This window comes from Gorilla gorilla, chromosome 14 (genome assembly GCF_029281585.2).
Source record: "Gorilla gorilla gorilla isolate KB3781 chromosome 14, NHGRI_mGorGor1-v2.1_pri, whole genome shotgun sequence".
Classification (NCBI taxonomy): domain Eukaryota; kingdom Metazoa; phylum Chordata; class Mammalia; order Primates; family Hominidae; genus Gorilla; species Gorilla gorilla.
In genome coordinates, this window is record NC_073238.2 from 111,703,748 (window position 1) to 111,727,778 (window position 24,031).

At 39.4% G+C, this 24,031-nt stretch overlaps 1 protein-coding gene across 1 annotated transcript; it reads right to left on the bottom strand.

Moving 5' to 3' along the window:
• Positions 1 to 5,849: 5,849 nt before the first annotated feature.
• Positions 5,850 to 12,765, bottom strand: OXGR1 (oxoglutarate receptor 1). Its single transcript, XM_019039550.3, has 3 exons — positions 12,576 to 12,765; positions 9,892 to 9,943; positions 5,850 to 7,966 (listed from the first exon to the last, which is right to left on the bottom strand). The coding sequence occupies exon 3, from the start codon at positions 7,890 to 7,892 to the stop codon at positions 6,879 to 6,881; it is 1,014 nt and encodes a 337-aa protein (XP_018895095.1). The 5' UTR covers positions 7,893 to 7,966; positions 9,892 to 9,943; positions 12,576 to 12,765; the 3' UTR covers positions 5,850 to 6,878.
• Positions 12,766 to 24,031: the final 11,266 nt, after the last annotated feature.

Genomic DNA, 24,031 nt, shown 5'->3' on the forward strand with positions numbered 1-24,031 from the left:
AATCCCATTACTGGGTATATACCCAAAGGATTATAAATCATGCTGCTATAAAGACATATGCACACGTATGTTTACTGCAGCACTGTTCACAATAGCAAAGACTTGGAACCAACCCAAATGCCCATCATTGATAGTCTGGATAAAGAAAATGTGGCACATATACACCATGGAATACTATGCAGCCATAAAAAGGAGGAGTTCATGTCCTTTGCAGGGACATGGATGAAGCTGAAAACCATCATTCTCAGCAAAGTAACACAGGAGCAGAAAACCATACACCACATATTTTCACTCATAAGTGGGAGTTGATCAATGAGAACACATGGTCACAGGGAGGGGAAAATCACACACTGGGGCCTGTCAGGGGGTAGGGGGGTAGGGGGCTAGGGGAAGGATAGCATTAGGAGAAATACCTAGTGTAGATGATGGGTTGATGGGTGCAGCAAACCACCATGGCATGTGTATGCCTATGTAACAAACCTGCACATTCTGCAAATGTATCCCAGAACTGAAAGTATAATAAAAAAAAGAAATTATAGAACCAAGAAATAAAAATAACTGAAATGTAAAGTTTACTCATTGAGCTTAACAGTAAATTGGAGATAATAGAAGAAACAATTAACTTTAAATAGATCTGAAGAATAGAGTGTCATAAGATTGAAAAGACATGAATGAAGTCTCAGTGACCAGTGCAACAATATTGAGTTGTGTGACATACATGTAACTGGAGTTTCATAAGAAGAAGAGTGAAGATGGAGCAGAATACATATTTGAAAAAATAATGCTTAAAATTTTCTGAATTTGATGAAAAAGAGTACATTATAAGATTGAAGAATATTAATAATTCCTAAGCATTATAAATACAAAGAAAATTACACCTAGGCACAGAATAGCCAATTTGCTTTAAAACAGCAATAAAGAGAAAATCTGAAAAGAACCAGAGGATAAAGAAAACATATTACATACAGGAAACAATGATATGACTTACAGCGAACTTTTTATCAGAAACAGTAGAAATGAAAAGATAATGGAGCAACATCTCTGAAGTGCTAAAATTAAAAGTGGCAATCCTTCATCCAGTGGCATTTCTACGTTCAGTGAAAACATCTTTCTTAAAAAAGTTAAATTATGATATTTTCAGATAAATAAATGCTTAGAAAGTTTCTCTTCAGCACACCTGCATTGTAATAAATGCTAAAGAATGTTTTTTGTTTGGAGGAAAATGATATCAGATGAACACTCCTATCTTTAGGAAGAAATGACAAGCATGGTATTGGTAAATAAGTAGGAAACTATAGAAGACTATTTTTTTCTTACTCTAATTTTCTTAAAGGACAACAGAGTAAAGTAAACATATTTACAATGTAAACTGGGGTTTATAATACATTTAAAAGAACAAGTTTTGACAGCAATAGAACAGAAGTTAGAGTGAGTAAATGGCATAATACTGTTATAATGTTATTATATTTTGAACATAGAAGAAGTGGGAAGTGAAAAATACAAAGTATCAAGTATGAAATGAGAAGAGAAAAGATGACAGTACGGAGTGGAAAAATTTAGGTGTGAAATAAAAAAGAAACATAATTGACTCTAAGTAATTTTTGATACTTGAGGTAAGATATTTGTAGCCCTAGAAAATTACTATAAAATAAAAGAATTTAAAAATATAGCTAAGAATCCACAATAGAGGAAGTAAGTAATATTAAAAATATTTTATTCTTCTAATAGGAAACACAAAAGAAACAACAAAGATACAAAAAAGAAGAGACAAATTAAAAAATAGCAAGACAGTAGACTTGAACCTAACCATATCAATACTTACATTAAATATAAGTGCACCAGATACTCCAGCTAAGGGCAGAGATGTTAGCTGGGATAGAAACAGGGTTCACCATGTACCGTCTACAAAATATATAAACGCAAATATATATGATATAATATACTTATGTTTAGACACAAACATGTATATATATATATATATGTAAAATAAACTCTAACTATCAGTAACAAAGGAAAATCAGAGATAAACTGCATTGTACCAAAACTGTAACCTAGTCTCAGCCCAGTCCAGTTTCTATTTACAATTTAAAGAAATACATTCCCAAGTCTATTTTCATGGCTGAAGAAAAGGTAAGCCTATCAAAGGATCCTCTTTGATCTTTCCGTATGCAATTTCTGTTATTCAATAAAAAATTAATAGACATGAAAGAAGATAGGATCACATGACCAATAGGCATGAAGGAAATGACAGACAATAGAAGCAGATCCAAAGGTAATTCAGATATTAGAAGGACAGATAAAAACTTTAAAATACCTATGATTATTCAGTTCTGGAATATATAGAAAGAGGTAGACAAAATAGATTTGAAAGACAACCAAACTCACTGAAATAGTAGAATTAATAAGAAGAACCACATATACTTCTATAAATGAAAAAACATAATCTCTGAAATTAAGAATTCAATGGATGGGTTTAATGGCAAATTGTATGCAGTACAAGGTAGGATTAATGAAATGAAATAGATTGATGGAAAATATTCAGACAGAAGCATAGACAGGAAATAGAATTTAAAAAACAGATCATTGCATGTTATAATTTAATTTCTTCCTGAGAACTCAATAATAGAAAGAACTCTCATGCTTCAGGCATTTTTTATGTTACCTGCCTTACATTGTTTGATAACATTTGAGCTCATTGTAAAATATCAGATAGATTATATAGAAGGATGTTGCTGGATAGAATTTAAGAATAAAATTAGAGCAGGAGTCCTCAAGTGCTACATGGCCTTGTAGTTAATCAGTGTTTTATTCTGTCTTTTTCAGAGCTTTCTGGAGGAAAGTGTAAATGTCTTGCGTGATCCAAGAGGGTACACAAAGACACTAGGGTGGGTTTGGAGGAGAAGCACAGCAACAGTAAGGCAATTTCCTCTGTTAATCTCCTCCCTCAAGAGGGCAGCTTCAATCTTGTGGCTTATAAGATTGGCTGTTAACCTCAAAATGTTAAAAGAACAAAAACTTGGCCCATATTGAAAGGAAATCCTGTCAAAATTTCCGTCAACCCTTACGATCTCATTGAGGAAGTACTAGGAGGCAGCTCCCACATCCCTTTTCATTGCTTCCTTTGCCTTGCCAGAAAAGAAAGAGTAACTAGATTCATGGGTGAGAATTATGTTAAGAATGGAGGGTATAAAATTTTGATGGGTCAAAGACTTTTCTAGAAAAACTATAATAAAAGCAGAGGAATGTTAGAATTTTATAAGTAACCTAGTGGATCAAAATAGAAATGAGCAACTGAAAACACTAAACATAAAGCTATGAAGGGGGAGAAGATGGGGAACTTATGATATAACGATCAGAATAATACGTCCTGAAAATCCTGCTCAATTGCTAAGCATAGGACAGTCAGACACAAGCACCTTCCTAGGTGAATTAGTGTTCCTATAAAAAGAAAAGAAAGAAGAAATGAAGGAGGGAGGGGTGAGAAGGAGGAAGAAAGGAATGAAAGAAAACAGGGAAGGAAGGGAAGGGAAAGGAAGGGAAGGGAAATGAAGGGAAGGGAAAGGGGGAAGGAAATAACAACAAACAATCTGTATCTAATCTAACCTATAACTTTACCTTCCAAATTAGTGCAAATATGCAGGTTGGAGGAATGTGATAAATAACAAAATGGAATTAAAACAGTCGGACCTGCAATGTGAAAAATTCTATAGGACAAATGACTTGACTTGATTTCTTCAGCAAATAAATGGCAATTAATTAGGAAAAGGGGAGCTCCTTTAGATTAAAATAAATTGAAGAGTCATATCAACCAAATGCAATGCATGGAGCTTCCTTTGATCCTGATTTGAAAAAAAAAACTGTATAAACATACTTTGGGGGGAAACAGGGGTAATGAAACATGGATTAGTATTAGATAATATTGAGAAATCAGTTATTATTTTGTTTTGGTTTTGTATGTTTTGAAAGAAATCTGTGTTGAAGCATCTGTAGGTAAAACTGTATGTTGTCTAGAATTTGCTTTTAAATATTCTAGCAGCAAAGATGTGGGAAGAGAGAGAGAAAACCTGAAGGGTGGGATGTTGGCTATTGATGAAATTAAGGCATGGGTTACATGAGGCCATTTGGCTCCTTTTTAAATTTTGTGACTGTTTGAAAATGTCCACAATACACAGTTACAAATATCGCAAGGGATTACCATGTCTCAGAAGTTTGGAACAGGTTTTTCTGGCTTCCCCATATGCAGGTGCAGTGAGCCTGACTTGCGCTTTCGGTTCTCAGACAGCGAGCAGACCTGAGTAGCTGTGCCCTGGTGGACACAGTCAGAGCTCTGCTCTTTTGTTCTCATTCTGTCTTCCTCTGCCTAGGCCTGGTTGTATGCAGCAAGGTCACACAGGTCCCATTCTAGCCTGGGAAATATCATCAATCCCTTTTTTTGGCCTCAGTTCAAAACTGCCTCCTTCAGCACAAATAACCCAGAACTCTTAACTTTGTAAAATAAAACTCATCCTTTGAATTAAATTTAGCCTGGATCTCTGTGATTCTGTTCTATCGGAAGAACCCTAGAGGGCAGACTGTCATCTGCACCCAACCCACAGCTGTGGGAAGCAGATTAGGTAACAGAACGACATAAAAGCTTAATCAAGGGGAGGCATTTTTCGGATAATGGAAAATTATGCATGCTTCCAAGCTGAGGTCAATTATCCAGGGTAATAAAAATATTAAAAACGTGAGAAAGTGAGATTAAGTGTTGGAGCAAGGTCCCTAAGAGAGCAAAATAAAGACCAGAGATAAAGTGCAAGAATTCCTGCCAGAAGGATGATTTGTTTTTCTGTACATTGGTAGGAAGAAGGTAAAAAATAAAAGAAGCTACACAGATGAGTTGAGAAAGACATGAAGGATGTTGAAGTGGCTTTTCTCTGGTGGGTAAACTCTTTTTTTTTTTTTTTTTTTTTGAAACCGTGTCTCGCTCTGTAGCTCAGCCTGGAGTGCAGTGGCGCAATCTCGGCTCACTGCAAGCTCCGCCTTCCGGTTTACGCCATTCTCCTGCCTCAGTCTCCTGAGTAGCTGGGACTACAGGCGCCCGCCACCACGCCCGGCTAATTTTTTGTAATTTTTTGAGACAGGGTTTCACCATGTTAGCCAGGATGGTCTCCATCTCCAGACCTCGTGATCTGCCCGCCTCGGCCTCCCAAAGTGTTGAGACTACAGGCGTGAGCCACCGCGCCCGGCCAACTCTTTGGAATAAGAAGGAATAAAGATGAGGAGAGAAAGGAAAGGGGTTTGTGCCCAAGGCTAGAATAACGACAGCAGTGGAATACAGGCAAGTCTGTCTGCACTTTAGTGATAGCCCAGGGGCTGGGCTAGGCATCAGGGAAAAGAAAAAGAGCTAGCAGTTCCAGGTGGACCTCTGCATACTTCTCGATGCTGTACAACCAGGGCAGATGAGCAAATTGGGGTCCTCTAGTGAAATAGTTTATTCCACATGTTATAGAAAGGCTCAGAAGAAGATGGCTCAGAAGGTAGGGATTGCAAAAAGCACCATTGTCCAGAAAACTTCATGTTCAGATCCATCGGCTTGCTCTTCCTTCTTTCAACTTGCTCTGAAGAGGTTCCTGATGAATATCCTCACTTAAGTCTAAGTCAGATGTCATGTCCTAGAAGAACTGGAACATCAGGAAGAATTTCTATGGTACCCTTCCCTCTGTGTAAGTCAACTATTTCAGCCTTATTCTATAATATTATTGATTCTTAACTTATTTTTTTCCTAACCATAGAGAAAATAAGTTTCATGTAAATATAATAGTGATAAAACTGCATTTTCACAGAAAAATATGACCAAACAGCCTATCACATAATTATAAATAAGTTTATTAACTGTACCAACATGTTTATGAGGGTTTTAAACATCCAGACCAGGTGTTTTCTCAAATATTTATACTTACTGATAATTAAGCACACATACAATTCAAAAATATCTTTAGCTATCACATAGACATATGTTCATTGTAGTCATAAAAGAACAAGGAGTCTAAAGAGAATTAGTGTTTCCTGGAATATTTTCCCACAAAAATCAAAACAGTGTTAGATGTGATTGAACACCCAATACATACATGATATTGAAAGTGACTTCTGTCCTAGAAAGTTTCCCTTCCTTCCCCAGGACATGTTAATAATGATGAATACAATTTGATAATTTTCATAAATTCAATAAAAATTTTTAACAACAATAAAGACATAATACTCCAAATATATTGCAGGTACTAATTTCAGCTATTTGCATGGATGTCCTTGAATTATTTCAAGGGTATCTTACTGGCTTGAAGTAATATACAGAACTGGCTAAACCCAGTTTTATAATCTCAAAGTTAAGCTTGAAGGAAACAAATTGTAGAGCTCTGAGATGTAAAAAATAAATATTAAGAAAGATACAAGTAGTGGTTTGAATTGTCTAATGGTTCAATACAAATAGGCCCAGAGTGCAGAGAAGCATGAAATGATGAGTGAAAAGATTGGTTTTCTCCTATCTTGGCACAAATTTACTGAGCAATCTAGGGCAAGGGTAAGAAATTGGTTTCCGTGTATATATAGTAAGTTGGTGGGAACAGATGTTCTCTAAGATGCCTCTGAGTTCCAATAGCTTGTAATACTATGTCTGAATACTTTGCTGATATACATGCATCCCATTCTTATATCTCCCCAGTGGAGGAGCTCAATAAAGGGATTGCAAAGAACTAGAAGCTCTGCCCTGGCTTTGGCACATGATTACTTGAATACACAGTATTTACCAGGAGTTCCATTGAGGGAGACATCCTGAACATCTTAGGATGCTAGGTAAAGTATCAGCAAGTATTTGTTTTTGGTTAAGTAAATGAAGTATTTCAAGGGTTGTTTGAGTAACTGATTTTCTTTGCTTGCTCAAGGTTCCCGCTTACTTTGCATCTCACTGTTGAGCAGACAGCCTGCTGAAAGTTGTCGCTGACTACCACATATAGTAACAGGTTACCAAAGGTGTTCAGAGCAGCTAATGGTCTAGAAACGATGTAAGCTTCATGGATCTGATTCTCAATGGAACAACTGATCGAAAGCAGGCGAGATTCGATCCGAATGACCCTCAAGATATGGAAGGGTAAAAAACATACGTAAAATGCAAGGAGTAGCAGAATGGTTAGCCTTCGTGCTTTCTGCTTAAGGCAGCTGTCAGTTTGCAGTCCATGGGTCAGAGTGTGGATAATCGTGGTATAGCAAAGTGTCACTATCACCAAGGGGAGGCAGAAAGTAGTTGCAGTCAAAATTAGGTTGTACCACTTAATAGTATTGAGTTCATCCGAACTGGTGAGGTCGAGACAGGCTGATCTGTTGGTCCTGTTGGTTGATGTGATCAAGAAGGTCATCGGAATGACAGCTACCAGTGAAATGATCCACACCACAGCACAGGCTACAACTGCACATCGAGTTTTGTGAATGGAAAAGCAGCTCATTGGGTGAATGATCACACAGTAGCGGAAGATGCTGAAACAGGTGAGGAAGAGGATGCTGCTATACAGGTTGAAATGGAAGCTGAAGCGGATAAACTTACACATGAAATCTCCAAAGATCCAGTTTTCGCCACTGGCATAGTAGTGAATCAGGAAGGGGAGGCTGGTCAGATACAGCAGATCTGTGCAGGCCAGGTTCAGCATAATGATGGTGCTGCTCTTCCAAGGTCGCATTTTGAAAATGTAAGTGGATATCGCTACTGCATTCCCTGGAAATCCCACGAGGAAGATAATGCCGTAAATAACAGGGAGGTAGTGCATCTTGAGTGGGATGTTTTCATCAGTGCAATTTCCAAAAGCAGCTGCATAATCGGGGAAATCAGAAGCATTTGCTAAATAGTCTAGTGGCTCATTCATGGTTGTCTCCTTTCATCTTGCAAGAAAACAAGAGAGTTCAGTTTGGCAATACGAATCAAATGAGCAGTAACTCGCTGATAAAGGAAAACAGAAAACATTAATGATAGGGTAATAAAAAACAAGGATCTACTTTTAAATGAAAATTATTCTAACATCCTAAATTTGCCACTTCTCTCTCTTTAATCTCAAAAGAGACCCTGTGGAGAAGAAATTGAATTTCCAAGAAAATGACTATGAGGCAAGTTACTAAACGCATCTAATAAAAATATAAAAGTTAAATTACCATGAGAGTTAAAATGAGGGATTGGGAGAAAAAAGCCACATGTCGCTTTGGAAAACAATTTGGCAAGGTCACCATTTGGAGAAGCCATAGGGTATCGCCATTAGAGACTTAACAACAGGACCTACTATTAACCAAGTGTGATGCATGCCACCATCACTTACTTCTACATGTCACAAAATACTGAAAAGTGTTTCTTATTACCTCTATTTTACAAGAGACTAAGACTGAGAAATGTTTTGCGGCTCGTCTCTGGTAACACATCTAGGGGCTTAGCTGGGATCCACACTCGCATTTGTCTGACTCAAAAGCCATTCCCTTTCTACATTACCTCTCAGTGCTGCCTCTCAATCTGTATTTTGTTGATTTTCATCATGATTGCCGTAAATAATGGAGGGAACAAGTGTGAAGACAGGAAAACACTGAATACTGTAAATTTTAAAAATATAGATTGCACGCATTGCAACATTGTATTTGTGGTAGATTTAATTGCACATTTCCACCCTTCCAATTCCTTTTAATAGCTAACATAATTTGTTTGTGCAGGGGAGTGTGTGTGTTGGGGTGGATGGGGCGGGATCAATGGTATAATGCAACCATTAGGAGGCTGAGCCCTGAAGCCAGATGGCCAGATTTTGATGCTCAGATTAGCCATTTAGTAGCATGTTCTTAAGCAAGTTGATTAAGCTCTCTAGGGCTGGAAGGAGTGCAATTTTAACTTCCTTCTTCTTGCTTATTAGTGTTTTTAAAAATTTTGATGCTGAATTTTTGCAATGAGAAAAGTACATCTAGAAGAAGAGTTATAATTAGCTTATTATTTGGATGTAAATAGCTGTTGGTGAAATGCATCCAAGTCCACATTTCTGGAGCACCCACTCTGTATTGGGTCCTCTGTCAAGTCCTAGAGATACAAACTGAATAACACACACAGATGTATATGCCACTGTCACAGTCTACTGGGGAAGTGGACATGGCAAATTATTTTAACAAAATATAAACCCACCTCATGGAGCTGTCAATAGTATGTTAAAAATAGGAAGAAAAACTCTTGGCTCACTACTGGGCACATAAGAAAAGCTTAAAAAATATTAGGTGATTGTTAGTTGCTAAGTCATTTGATGTACGAATGGTACAAGACTACTGAGATCACAAGGGAAGGAGGAAACATCAGAGTCTGCCACCATTATTACTATTATCTGATACTAAATCTACACTATCCAGCATTTCCTGAGAGGAGTACAGAGGTATATTTCAAACTAACCCAACTCGACAAATCCTAAATTAGCAGAATCAGTCCTTCTTGACTGCCCTGAGTATACTCTTCCAAATCTCACTTAGTCCAGGAGGTCTGGGGGAGTTGTAAGGAACTCAGCATGGTTATGGGATATTGGGAGATGAAGTTGGGAAGGAAAAATAGGGATTAATAAAAAATAATAGTGCCTTCTGTGTACAAAGCACTACTGTAAGTGTCTTACATATTTGAATCTATTTAATCCTCACAACAAATGGTGAGGTAGTGCTGTGATCATCCCCATTCAACAAAAGAGGAAACTGAGGCACAGAGGAGGCAGTGATGTGCTCAAAGTCAAACCGCTAGTTAGAGGTGAGCCAGGATACGACTGTGTCAGTCTTGTTGCAGGGCTGGGCTGCATCTCACAATGAGTAGGCGAGAGGGAAATCTGAAGTGCCTGTAATCACAAAGACCAGTTAGCACATTACCTCTCAGTGCTGTCTCTTCATGTGTATTTGGTTGATTTTCATCAGGATTACCCTAAATAATAGAGGGAACAACAAGTGTGAAGACAGGAAAAGACTGAATATCTCAGAAAGCTCAATAAATCAAACACTGTAGAGTTGTCCCTTGGTATCTGCAGTGCATTGGTTCCCAGACCCCCAAGGATACCAAAATCTGCAGATGCTCACGTCACTGATATAAAAGTAAAATGGTATTGTATTTACACGTAACCTATGCCCATCCTCCTGTAAATCATCTCTAGATTACTTATAATACCTAATGCAACAGAGATGTTAAAAGTGCTATTCGTGAAACTATCATCTACACAGCACTGGAGGTCATAGGAGTCAGGGACTGCTGACCAGTGAGAGTGCTCTGAAGCCAGGCAACCACAGTGGATGGCTTCTCCCTTGGCAGAATGTCTTAAATGGACTCATGCATAAGGAGCAGGAAGTCACTTAAACTTGAAAGAAAATGGTCACAGCCAAGGAGTCCCAGAAGCAGCACGTCCCAAAGACAGTTCTTAGATTATGTCAAGAGGCCACTAAGTAGCTAATGTTGCTTCTGGAGCAAAGAAGTAAAGATAGTTTTAGTAACGCCCAAAATAATTCTCCAGAGTTATTTCATTCTAATTGGGATTTGCCTCAACAGAGACGTGAGAGGAAGAGAAGGGGAGGGAATTCAAGTCCAAGCTGCTTATTTGTCAGCTCCTTGAAAGCAAAACACAAGTCACCTCACACCCCAGGGGCTGGCACGTGGAAGGTGTGCAGTAAATATTAATATTTGCTGAATGCATTAAAGAACAACCAGTAACATCAGCAAAACTTATATGGTACTGAAGGGCTACTGAAGTGGCAACTATCATTCTAAAAAAAGCTTGGTTCTTAGGCCAGGCACAGTGGCTCAAGCCTGTAACCTCAGCACTTTGGGAGGCTGAGGCAGGCGGATCGCCCAAGGTCAGGAGTTCGAGACCTGCCTGGCCAGCACTGCAAAACTCCGTCTCTATTAAAAATACAAAAAAAATGTAGCTGGGTGTGGTGGCCCATGCCTATAGTCCCAGCTACTTGGGAGGCTGAGGCATGAGAATCGCTTGAACCTGGGAGGTGTAGGCTGCAGTAAGCCAAGATTGAGCCACTGTACTACAGCCTGAGTGACACAGCAAGACTCTGTTTCAAAAAAAAAAAAAAAAAAAAAAAAAAAAAAGCAAGCTTGGATCTTTCATGACTTTTAAAGTAGGAAGCAAAATTACAATTCCTGTCATTGCCAAATAAACCCTTAGCCATGTTATGGAGACCATTTTAAACAATAATTCTGTGAAGAAAAGATGGGTTATAGGTAGAAACAACTGCCTTATTGTTCTGAAAAATAATAGTTCAATTCAGATTGAATGAAGACTGACTAGCCAATTGTAAGGGTGGAGGGGTTGACTAGGAAGCTTAATCTGTGTTCCATAAAACCTCATAAAAGTATGAGTTTACAAAATACGTGTGATGTTAAGAACAGCACACAAAAAACCGGTCTGGGCTGTGAGCAGGTAGGATGAAGCTGTTTCTTTCCTCCCTAGCTTCAGGGCCCAGTACAATTCACTGCCACAACTCAGAACACCAGATGGTCCACAAACAAATCATTTCAACTCAAAGGACATTAAAGACAAATGTGGCACAACCCTGGGTATATTCCCTTCTCTTTCTACAACAGTAGTTCTCAAACGTGAGGAGGTTACAAATCACTTGAAACCAATGGGTTCTTTGCAAGCAAGAAATAATGATGTATTCAGCTTTAACATAACCAAAAATATAAGTGTGAACTAAGCTAGGTTCAGCATGAATAAAAGCCAGCATCAAAGGTTGGAATAAACTTGTGAAGAAAAAGCTTATAATTTTAGTACAATCACTATGGAGAACAGTTTGGAGGTTCCTCAGCAAACTAAAAACTGAGCTACCATATGATCCAGCATTTCCACTGCTGAGTATATACCCAAAAGAAAGGAAATCAGTATATCAAAGAGCTATCTGCACTCCCATGTTTGTTGCAGCCCTGTTCACAGTAGCCAAGATTTGGAAGCAACCTAAGTGTCCATCCACAGATGAATGGATAAAGAAAATGTGGTACTTATACATGGTGGAGTATTATTCAGCCATAAAAAAGAATGAGATCCTGTCATTTGCAACCTCATGGGTAGAACTGGAGGTCATTATGGGAAGTGAAAAAAGCCAGGCATGGAAAGACAAACATTACATGTTCTCACTCATTCATGGGATCTAAAAATCAAAACAACTGAACTCATGGGCATAGAGAGTAGAAGGATGGTTACCAGAAGCTGGGAAGAGTAGTGGGGGACTGGTGGAGGGGATGGCTAATGTGTACAAAAAAAAAAAAAGAAAGGTAGAAAGAATGAATAAGACCTACTACTTGATGGCACAATGGGGTGACCATAGTCATAATAACTTAATTGCACATTTTTAAATAACTTAGAGTGTAAGTGGATTGTTTGTATTAATAACACAAAGGATGCATGCTCGAGTGGATGGATACCCCATTCTCTATGATGTGCTTATTTCACATTGCATGCCTGTATCAAAATATCTCATGTACCCCATAAATATATATACCTGCTATGTAACCACAAAAATTAAGAAATAAAAAAAATTGTTAAGAAAAAGCTTACGATTTTAGCCTTTTTTTCTCTGAAATTGGAAAGTAGCTGTGATTGTTTGAGGCTAGCTGCAGGATGTCAATATTTGGGTAACACACCGTTCGTGGACCGCTGTCCTGATGCCAGCACACCCGGGAACCTCACGGATTGGGATTCCAAGATTCTGTGGGTAAAGAAGGCAGGATCAGAAATGCTATCCAGTTAAGCGGCAGCAGATACTACTTCACCTCCACAGAGTACTCTTGCCCATTTGGGAACAAGGAAAGTGGGATTAATGATGAAATGTGATTTTCCTAAGGTGCCTGTTGGTTTTGCAGATCAGTTTTGTTGGATAAGTTAAGCTCATTATCCAACAATGCCTGTACCTCTCCCTGCTCTCCTTCCTCTCCCCCAGACTCCCTGGGTTTTTCTGGTTCTGCTCCCACGCTGAGGTCACAGTTGGTTCTTTCCTCCTTTTCCCAAGATGCCAATGGACGAGGGAGGTGCACAGTTGGAACACTTCATCTGTTACCTTCTCTCCAGAGTCCTTGGAAGCTCCGAAGCTGGGGTCACTTTGGGTTGTCAAAAAGAAACTTAAGTAGACCTTTCATTCACAAAGACTTACTTTGATTTCCCAGTCTACATATTTGAAAACTAATTGTACTTCATACTGGTGGAAAACAGACCAATTCTTAAAACAGGTAAATTTGTGACTGGGTAAGTGCTGTCCTCCCTGGTCCCTGAAGGAATCTTTCTCCCCAACCCTTCTGGGAGCCTCAAGGCTCTTCCCTCAACCGCCCCCCCCCCTTTATGGTTTTTTGTTTGTTTGTGTTATTATTGTTGTTGTTGTTTTGGAGACGAAATCTTGCTCTGTCGCCCAGACTGGAGTGCAGTGGCCATGATCTTGGCTCACTTCAACCTCCACCTCCTGGGTTCAAGAGATCCTCCTGCCTCAGCCTCAGAGTAGCTGGGATTACAGGCCCGTTCCACCACGTCTGGCTAATTTTTTGTATTTGTATAGAGACAGGGTTTCACCAGCCTGTTGGCCAGGCTGGTCTCGAACTACTGACCTCAGGTGATCCACCTGCCTCGGCCTCCCAAAGTGCTGGGATTACAGACGTGAGCCACCACACCCGGCCAATCCCCAATTCGTTAAATAAGAATCTGCAACTCAGTTTCCCTGAAGACTATTAAGAGGTCATGTTGATGCAGCCCAAAGATATGGTTTTGCCTATTTAATCTTCGGGAGAAACAAATACAACTTCTGAGAGCTCGCTTCAGAAAAATGCATGCATGGACACGTAAATATTATACATACAAGTTAGAGGTTTAGAGACCATTACAAGCTAGTTCACGAATCCATAGCAACGAAACAAAAAACAAGACAGAGGAGAAAGACATTTCAGGGGAAACATTTTCCTCGCTTGTTGGGGTGGGGGTTGGGCAGTGTCTGGTCGTTTCCAACACCACACAGTCCACCACGATGCAGGGTGAGCTTTGAGAACATTCAGCGGGGCGGTGATCAATGGGGTGAGGGATTGACTCTGTTTGTCTCCTAAGCACTCTTCCTGCCCACCTCCCAGAGCCCTCGCTTGGGTATGAAAAAAAGTATGAGATGAAATCAGCGATCCCTAACTCCCCCAGTTCTCTCCAAGTCAAATGTCTTCTCGCCCTGGGCTTTTTGTTCCCCAAAATGAAACTTCGCCTCCCGCCACAGGATCTGGGGTGCTCCTGCTGCCTCCAAAGAAGAAGGGGGCGCTGCTCCGTCCGACCCTGCCTGCTGCAGGGACGTGCGGGGGTGCTCTTTCCCCTGCTCCTCAGGCACCTCCCGTCTCCGCTCCCGGGTCAGGGCAGGGTCCCCTATACCCCCTCCCTCCGGCCGGTGGGCCCCGCTCCCCGATCACGCGCGGCTCACCTGGCAGCCCTGGCGAGGCGGACGTGCGCCCCGAGTGCCTGTGCAGCCTGGTTGGTCCCGGACCGCAGACCTGTCCCGGGGAGGCTGCGCACCGCCCCGCCCCTCCCACCCCTCCGAGGCCCAGAGAGCAAGTGCGTGTTCTCGGGTCCTCGCCCCGAGCAGCCTGGCCAGCAGCATCCCGCCTCGCCCACTTCCCAGTGGACACAGGGACAGCGGCTTCCACTCCCGGGACCTCTGGACATCCTCCGTCCCGGTTTGGCGGGAAACTGACCCAGGAGAAAGTGTTTGCAGAGGTTCCAAAACACCAGCCCGGCGGGAGGGTTGTTGCCCCAGGAGGGTTGTGGCCGCCTTGTCTTGGTCCAGAAATTTCACCACTCTCCTACAGCCCAGTGCCTCTTTTTTTTTTTTTTTCTTTTGAGACGGAGTCTCGCTCTGTCGCCCAGGCGTCCAGTGCCTCTTATTTAGCGTGAGATGGAGGCGACTTACTGAAGCGTTATCATTTCCCTGTATCCAATTACAACCCTGCCCTCCAGCGCTTAGCAAGGTGCCTTAAAAATAGTTTCTATCCCTGCAAAGAGCGTTTGTCTGTATCTCCAGATCTAGGGGGTAGGTTGCCTTCTTGCTACATAACTTAGGAATCGCCTTTTCTCTTCTCTGAACCTCAGCCACATCGTCCAGTATACTAGGGCCCCCCGAACCGTTGAACTTCAAGATCTCTTCCAGCATCAAAGAGGAGTTCACTGTATTAGCGAATGGGGGTGCTTGGAGAATGCCCCTCTTCGCTCTTCCATGGAGGGGCATTGAATGTCTCTTCTGCACTTCCATGTTGATGGGCATCAAACACCGTGTATAGACCATCCTCTGGGAATGCCAGCCAGCAGGAGCAAGAATATTAGGTTAGGTGTCCCACCAGGGCCCAGGTGGAAAGATTCCGCCCTGGCTGATGGTTGGGATAGCCCTAGTTAGGCATTTTTATTATCGTGCTTATCATTTTGATTATTTGAGTTCCAGCCTCTGCAGGAAAATATTTTGCATTAGGAGAAAAAATGTTCTCTAATTTTACTATGTTTAATCATTTTTTCAATTCTTCATTTGGAAATAGTTGACCCTGTTTTGTTCCCACCTATGCATTCATCAGATATTTGCTGTTTGATTATTCTGTGTCAAGCACTGTGGAGATATTGAAGAATAATACATAATCTTTGCTTTCAGGAGCTGATGTCTTATAGGAAAACAAGAAATAAATTAAAAACATGATTAGGGCTTGCCACTTGTAAATAAGGGGCTGGGAGGGCACTAAACCCAAATGAAGGCTTTCTGAAGTAAAAGACATCCCAGTGTTTTTCCACAGTGAGCAGGATTTCCAGCTAATGAGGAAATGACTTAAAGAGGTTATTTGAAAAACAAGTACTGGGTCCTAGAACTCTAGACATGGAAGGGACATTTAAAAATATCCAGTCCTGTAAAGTTAAAATTGTGCAGGTGCTATGGAAAAAAAAAGTATAATGGTTCCTCTAAAAATTAAAAATAGAATTATGACACAAGCCAGCAATTCTGCTTCTGGGAATATACCCCAAAGAATTGAAAGCTGAGACTCAAACGGATACTTGCACGCCCATGTTCATAGCAGCATTATTCACAATAGCCAAAATGTGGATGCAGCCCAAGTGCCTATCAATGGATGAAGAAAATGTGATGTATACATTCCATGGAACATTACTCAGTTTTAAAAATGAAGGAAATTCTGACACATACTGCAACGTGGAGAAACCCTGAGGACATTATGCTAAACAAAAGAAGCCAGCCACAAAAGCACAAATACTGTATGATTCTGCTTATATGAGGTGCCTGAGTTGTCAAAGTTATGGAGACAGAAATTAGAATAATGGTTGCCAGGAGTTGTGGGGAGAGGGAATGAGGAGCTATTGTTTAACGAGTATGAAATTCAATTTTGGTAGATGAAAAGAGTTCTGTGGATGGGTGGTGGGGTGGTTGCATAACAATATTGTTGCACAATAATAATGCCACTGAACTACACTTCAGTATGGTTAAGATAGTACATTTATTTTTACGTGTATTTTACTATAATTTTTTAAACTGACGTTTTAAAAAGTTCAGTCCTATGTATTCACTTTTCAAAGGAGGACACAGAATTACAGTGGTCCAAATGACAAGCCCGAGGTCAGAGCCATAGAGGTCTGTGTAAAACCTATGTGCCAAGCCCTCTGTTCTTACTACCACATTCTGTGGGTGGCTAGGTCATTTGATTGAAACTATTGCTTTCTCAGACAACAATATACTGTAATCCAATACTCTAAATTGGCTTCATCAACAAGATGATTATTATGAACGAATTGTGTCTTATATCTTTTAATGTTTACCTTTAAACATTACGTCTTACCACAACTCAAATTCTTTCTCTAAATAATAGTAATTTGCAGGAAAAAAAATACTAACCAATAAAGATCCTAGTCCCTATGTAAAGAGAATAATATATATCTTTAAAGCAACTTGCGTTAGAAAGTGATGTCACTATTTTAGATTGTACATTAAACTTCAAATTTAGGACCTTGAGGTTGTCTTTTAACAACCCTAAATCAAAGACTTATATGAGGGTAAAATTCAACTTCTATTTAAAATTGGTTTCTTGCCCAGATTCAGAAATGCACTCTCTTCCTTAAAATGAGAAGCAAATAGAACAAGATTCTAGCATTTAAATTTATAGCTATTTGAGCGGCACAGGTGTCACCTGTGTGATGTGCTGCAATTGTTCCTTTAAAGCAGGAAATGGGGTTTATCGTCATGACAATCAAGAAACTCAAAACTTCTCTAACTAGGAAGCAGTGACATCTTAAAGCCTTCTGCGCCAAAAAGCCCCGTGGAACACTGCATAGAAAGCAGAGTTAGTATTACAGCATTCTCCAAAGAGCCATTAATGGTTCAGCTGGGGGTTAGCCGGGGTAAAATATTAGAAATTATCTTGGTTCTTATTCAGAGTTTTATTTAGAAAGGAACACATAGTTGATGATAACGTGGACCACTCTATTTCCTGATTGGAGCCTCTGTCCAATCAGTTGAACATCGTCATACTCAACTTCAGATGATCATGCTTCCAGATAGTATTCCAACCATGACTGACCTTATCATTCCTAACCATGTATGGTCTTATCTGACTTTTTTATAACTTTGGCCACAATATGATATGTTTGATATAATAGCAGTATTCTCATGAGATGAATTGTCTTGATTTTTGAAAAATTGTTAACTTATTTTCTACTGCCTTCAAAATGAATTGCTCAGTTAAGATGTACTGATTAAATAAAGCAATCTGTGTGATCTATACTCTGTTGGCAATGAATTCAGATATTGTGATGCCTTCCAGATTCCTATAATATTTATTTGGTGAGAAGGATGACATTATGGTATAGTGGAGCGAGAGAGTACTAGAAGTTTGAGCCCTGGACTTTAGTTTTGAAAGCAACTCACTTAGCTGGAAAAGTACTTTCATTTCCAGGCATTTTTTAGTCTGTCTAGAAAAAGCAGAGTCAGACAGATCACTTCATAAGGCCAAATCTAGATTAAAGGGATCTTAATTATGAAAATTTAGAAGGGCAAAACTTTGTTTCTTCGAAAAAATAAGTATGATATTGTTGTGCCAATGTAAGCCACCTGCTATGCTTCTATGTGAACATTACTTCATGATCTTTAAATGTTCTTAAAATAGAACTGTCCTTGTGGACATTTCTTTGAAAAAAGGACTCTTCTGGGGCAGATAGAAAACTGTTGAGAAAGAGATTGGTTAGTTTGTTCTTCCTTAGATTCAATCCCAGTATAATTTGGGAGATGCTGTTAGGATCTTCTAGAGGTGGATAAAGAGCCAGGCAGCTAATAGATCTAGACAGGAGGCACAGCTAAGAGATGGGGTTGCCAGTCTGCTCAGGAAGAGTTATAGTGTGAAGTGTGTTGACCCATGGAAGCAGGGAGAGGTGGAAATTGGAGACTAAAGGAAGTGTTAGAAGAGGAGTATAAAAAAGCCAAAGAATAGAGAAAGCCGTCATTGAGAAATGGAGCTCTTTGCTTCTGCTGGTGCAAGTGCCCCTGCGTGAACTATCCTTCTTACCCCACCTCTCTGATTTGAATCTTATAATTTACTTCAGGTTTAATATAGTACTCTATGAGTATATTTTCCAAGAAATACATTTTTTCTCACTTGAATACTTGCTGTACTTGTAGTTTATACCATACAATATAACATTTATTCATTTTTAAACTGCTTAATAATTTTAAAAATGACAATAGTTTTATAAACTTGAGTCTTGCCCATTCAACAAGATTGTCTGCATCTCAAGAGAGAGCAGTTTATAGTCTCCTCTTTGGATACTACGCAGCATGTTAAATAGGTACAAAATAAGCAATAACAATTGCCTATAGTTACTAGGTAATTATTACTAGAACTATAAATCTGATTCCTCATTTGACCTTAATTAATATTAAGGTCTTCAGATTTTTGTTGCTAGTTGAGACTAAGCTGTCTCCCACTGGCCACTGTCCAATCAATTGAGCATCTGAAAAGAATATGGGGAAAGAGTGGTCAAGAATTAAACAGAATGAGGCAGGGTGCAGGTGGCTCACAACTGTAATCACAGTGCTTTCTGAGGCTAAGACGGGAGGATCGCTTAAGGCCAGGAGTTCAAGACCAGCCTGGGCAACATAATGAGGCCCTGTCTCTACAAAAGATACAAATTTAAAAAAAAAAACAACCTAGCTGGGCATGGTGGCACGCGTCTGTAGTAGTCCTAGCTACTTGGGAGGCTGAGGCGAGAGGGTTGCTTCCGCCCAGGAGTATGGAGGCTACAGTGAGCCTGATTATGCACTGCACTCCAGCCTGGATGACAGAGTGAGACCCTGTCTTAGAAAAAAAAAAAAAGAAAACTAAGCTGAAAAGATTGAATCAGGCAGTTAGGAAATCACTGGTGACATCAAAACCATTTCAGTGGTGGTAGGGGCCAAAGCTTGTTTGTGCAATAGGTTGAACAGTAAAATAGGAAGTTACGAATTGCTGGAAATGATGGAAAGAAAGAAATAATGATGTAGCTTAAAGGGTGACATAATTAAAAGAAGGGGTTTTAAATTTATTCCTTCTTTAGGATAGAGGAAACCTAAGGTTTAGTGTAGAGTGAGGGAAATAAAAAAGTCAGTGGAAAGATTGAAGACAGATGATTGAAGGACAATGGACATAAAATAGTGGTCTCGAACTCCTGACCTCAAGTGATCTGCCCGCCTTGGCTTCCCAAAGTGCTGGGATTACAGGGGTGAACCACCATGCCTGGCTAAGTACTGATATTTTTAACAGTCAGTAGGTTATCATAATATGCAGTTGAAGGTGAAAAAGATTAAAATGAATTTTGATTCTCAAACTTGATGGCACATTGTAAATACTTCAAAATTTTTAAATAATAATGATGCCAAACGTGAATGCATCTCAAAAGCATTACGTTTAGCAAAAGAAGTCAGCAGCAAAGGAAACCACTTCCATGATTCCATCCTGATTCCATTAACATCAGGCAAAAAGTAATCTTAAAGAGGTTAAAAACTAGAATAGTAGTTACTTTTTGGAGGAGAGGGAGGTTGACCAGAAAGGGCAAGAGGAAACATTCTAGGTTGATATAAGTGTCCTATATCTTGATTACAGCATTGGTTACTCAGATGAATACAAGTGTCAAAACTCATTGAACTATATGCTTAGTATCTGTGCATTTACTGTATGTAATTATACCTTGATTAAAAAATAACTCCAAAAAACATTTGACTCAATTAGTATGAGAAGTGGGTTGTGTATTGGGTTATCTATGAGCCTCCCAGGTTGTTGTAACATAAAGGAACCACTTTATGATTTGAGAACCACCGAGCTCAGTCATCTGCTGACATTGACTGAGATGAGGTTAAAGAAGGAACCACGAGAAAATTGATAAAGACTCGAAATTAGAAAGTGGGGTTGAATAGGTACAAACTGGTTCCTCAGGATGTGATTACAGATTATCTGCATCGGAGAACCTTATGTAGCTTGAAAAAAATATGAACTATTGGGACCCACACCAGATCTACTGATACATATTCTGGGAGGGAAACCCAGGGATTTGCATAAAAATACATTTCCCGCAGGTGATTCTCACACTCTAAAGTTAGGGCACTTACTGAATAAAGATCAGCTGAGGATGAGAACTAAGCATTTCAATGAAGAGAATTCAATGGAAGGCAATTTGAGAGCAGGTGAGGGTAGCTCTAACTTGGAGCAGAGACAGTATTTGGAAAACCAGTGACAACCAGGACAGGCGGAGCTGAGGAGATGATGTACAGCTATAACGTGAAAACACAAGAAGACTGAGAAATCAAAGGAAAGAAAAGGGATAATGCAGTGACGAAGCAGTCTGGAGTCTGCGGGTTACTCCATGGCTCAGTCGTCTTCTTGGGATGTACTTTTGGGCAGTAGCCAGTGCTTCCGAGAGATAATTACTCTGAAACGAACCAAAAACAAATGGCAGGATTGACAAATTTCACAAGAATCATCAGCAAAATGTTTCACTTCAAAAAGAAATACAGCATACATTTGAGATACACCTTCAACAAATGTAGGTGTTTGTAAGAAGGAATTTCAGGAAAAGGAGTCCGTTTATGCAAAAATACAGTGGCTGAGAACAGAAGAAAGTACTTAGGTAATAGCATGAGGCCCAATTTTCCTGAAATACTGTTTGTTTTTTTTTTTTAAAGTAAATCTAGGGGAGCAAGAAGGATGGCTAAGTCCTAAAAAGTAAAATGGGAGCATATTGTGGAGAAACTATCCTCTCTCTAAACCTAAAAAAAATAAGTGTCCTGAATCCTCCAGCTTGCAAGGCAATGATATCTGCCAGCTTGCAAGGCAATGATATCTGCCAGCTTGCAAGGCAATGATATCTGCCAGCTTGCAAGGCAATGATATCTGCCAGCTTGCAAGGCAATGATATCTGCCATCTTGCGGGAGCTTAGAAGCAGATCCCTCCGCATTGAGCCTCTGATGAGAAGCCAGCCCTGGACAATAGCTTGATTGCAGTCTGGTGAGCCCCTGAGTAGAGGACCAAGTGAGCTGTGCTCGGACTCCTAACCCTGGACTCGCAGAAACGGTAAGATTATAAATATGTATTGTTTGAAGCCACGAAGTTTGTGATAATTGTGATCAAATTACACAGGCCGTGTAATTTGATACCACTGGAAGTGTTTTAAGTAGGGAAGTGTGATAAAAGCTGTCAGCACCTTCTTGTCCACTAGTTTTTCTGTTGGGCAGTATTTAATTCAAATATTTTATCAGCAAGGTTCTACTAAGAAAAAAAATTCTAGAAAACTCTCTGAAGAAAGAAACCTAATTGTTGTTATTACCTTAAAGTTTAATCTTTCACACGTTTGATAGTATTTATATGTTGGGTTATATTAATTATATATTATTTTTTGGTTATTTGTTCAGGTTTTCAACTTCTGGGGTTTACTTACGTGGTTAAAGTTTCATTTCCTTTTTTTTTATTTTGGACCTTTGAAATTATTAAAAGAGCTTTGGATGGGAATCACATGGTTCCTTAAACTATCTTCTGGTTTTTTGAAAGATAAACAGATTCAAGGCCCAGTGCCAAGTCCGTTGCCAGCATAAGGAAGCTTTGCTATACCAGCATATCACATAAACGCTCTTTCTCTTCAACTCTAAGATCATGAAGAAACTCCATTCCACCCATGCACATATTCAGATTCCCACCATAGTAAAACGATCCCCACATTCTCTCCATTGCCAAGATACCCATAATGCAGCTTGTGATTTTTTGAGCCCCATGTGGCATTACTGACGACCAGCATAGGATGGTTAAGGTGGACTGGAATGGTAGAAAATTGTTCCAGCACTGCCGTCAACTCCTGTAGTTCTACCTTGCTCTATCACTGTGTGAACACAACATTAATCATACACTCTGACAAAAGTTCAAAACTTCACATTCTTCAGTGCTGAAATGATGATTGTCTGTATTTTCCATAGCAGCCGATGCCAGTTTCATTAACTTCACCTAATACTTAAAAGATAATTTGTTGACAGAGATTCTTTTCCTACTTCTATTAGAATTCCTGCTCTTTCATTAGATTCTTTAGAGAATATTAAGTCAGTATAAGCTGCTGAAATTTGTTTCCATGCCCTGTTAATATCTTATGTCACCTTTCCCTTTCAGCAACCATGATTCAGCACTATCATCTTATTTTCTTTGTCATGCTTCTGCTTTTGAATTAAAACACCTGAGAAATACACATAATAGGCTCTGGGATGTCTTTATTATAGCATTTTCAGTTTCTTCCTTTTGACCTTTTCTATTGCTTTCATGATTAATTTTTTTCCAGGGCTCTGTTGACACAACAGGCCACTGTACTAACCTATTGACTTTTGAAAAATCACAGTTGAAATCTGATTTGAGTAAGAAACCCAAAATAGTTTTCAACTAGCCTGGGTTTTACGAACAATAAACCAGACAAGTTTATCTCTGTGATGGACAGGGTCTGGATGTGGAGGAGTTGGTGTGAATAAGAGGAGGTTGAAATGGAATGTGGTGCAGCTAAGATGTAAAGATAGCATCCTTTGAATCTTAGAGTAGCTCATCTTAGTCATCACTTTTAGAAAAAAATAAAATAATAAGCTATTTAGTTTTAGTAGCTATTTATTCCTTTCTTTGAATTTTCATAGACAATCCTCAGGGTCTAGTCTTTTCTGCTTTGCACACTGATATATGATTGTTAGTTAAAATTATTAAGCTGTTCATTACTAATTCCTTCCTAATTATAGCAGATTGATATTTCATTAAGTTGAAAAAAAATTTAATCCTCTTTCATTGTAAATCCTGCCTTAATCCAAATTGTGGGTTTAACTGTGTCCAAACCTTTGTTAAATTCTTACAATTATCTGTCTAGTGATAATTGGAAAGACAACGTATGCTTCATTTGGTTGATCTAGGTTTTCAGAGAGAGTGACTCACTCATCTCTACTCTGTCTTCAAAGGTGGTTTATTCCTAGCCTTTGCAAACCTCCCTAACCCTCTTCTCTATGTCAAAGGAGACTGATCACTCATCCTGTGGTTTCAGAAGTCCTTTGAAACTTTATATCTGAGCTTTCTGTTTTATTTTACGTTTAACTAAAGGCAAATAAGGTCATTATGATCTCAAAGTTATATTCTTTGAAGAAATACATCCATATTTTGTTATTTTATTACATATTTATTTGAAAAGAAAATATTCTCACTCTGTTCTTTTATGACTTCTTTACATTAACCTGAATTTTTTTCATCTCTGTGGTTGTAACCCAGTGATTTCCATTTGGGTGGATAGCAGTGAGTTTGAGAATGTGTAAAGACAGTGTAGAGATGGAAGTGCTGGAAGACTTTCCTCCTGAAAACCAACCTTCCAGGCCAATTGTGATAAAAGAACAGCTCAAGGGAAGTCTTGTTTTTTAAATCATGTTCTGTACCCAGTGGCTTTGGGCTTCAGTCACTTTCCTGTTGGGAGAGCTGAGCTCCAGGAC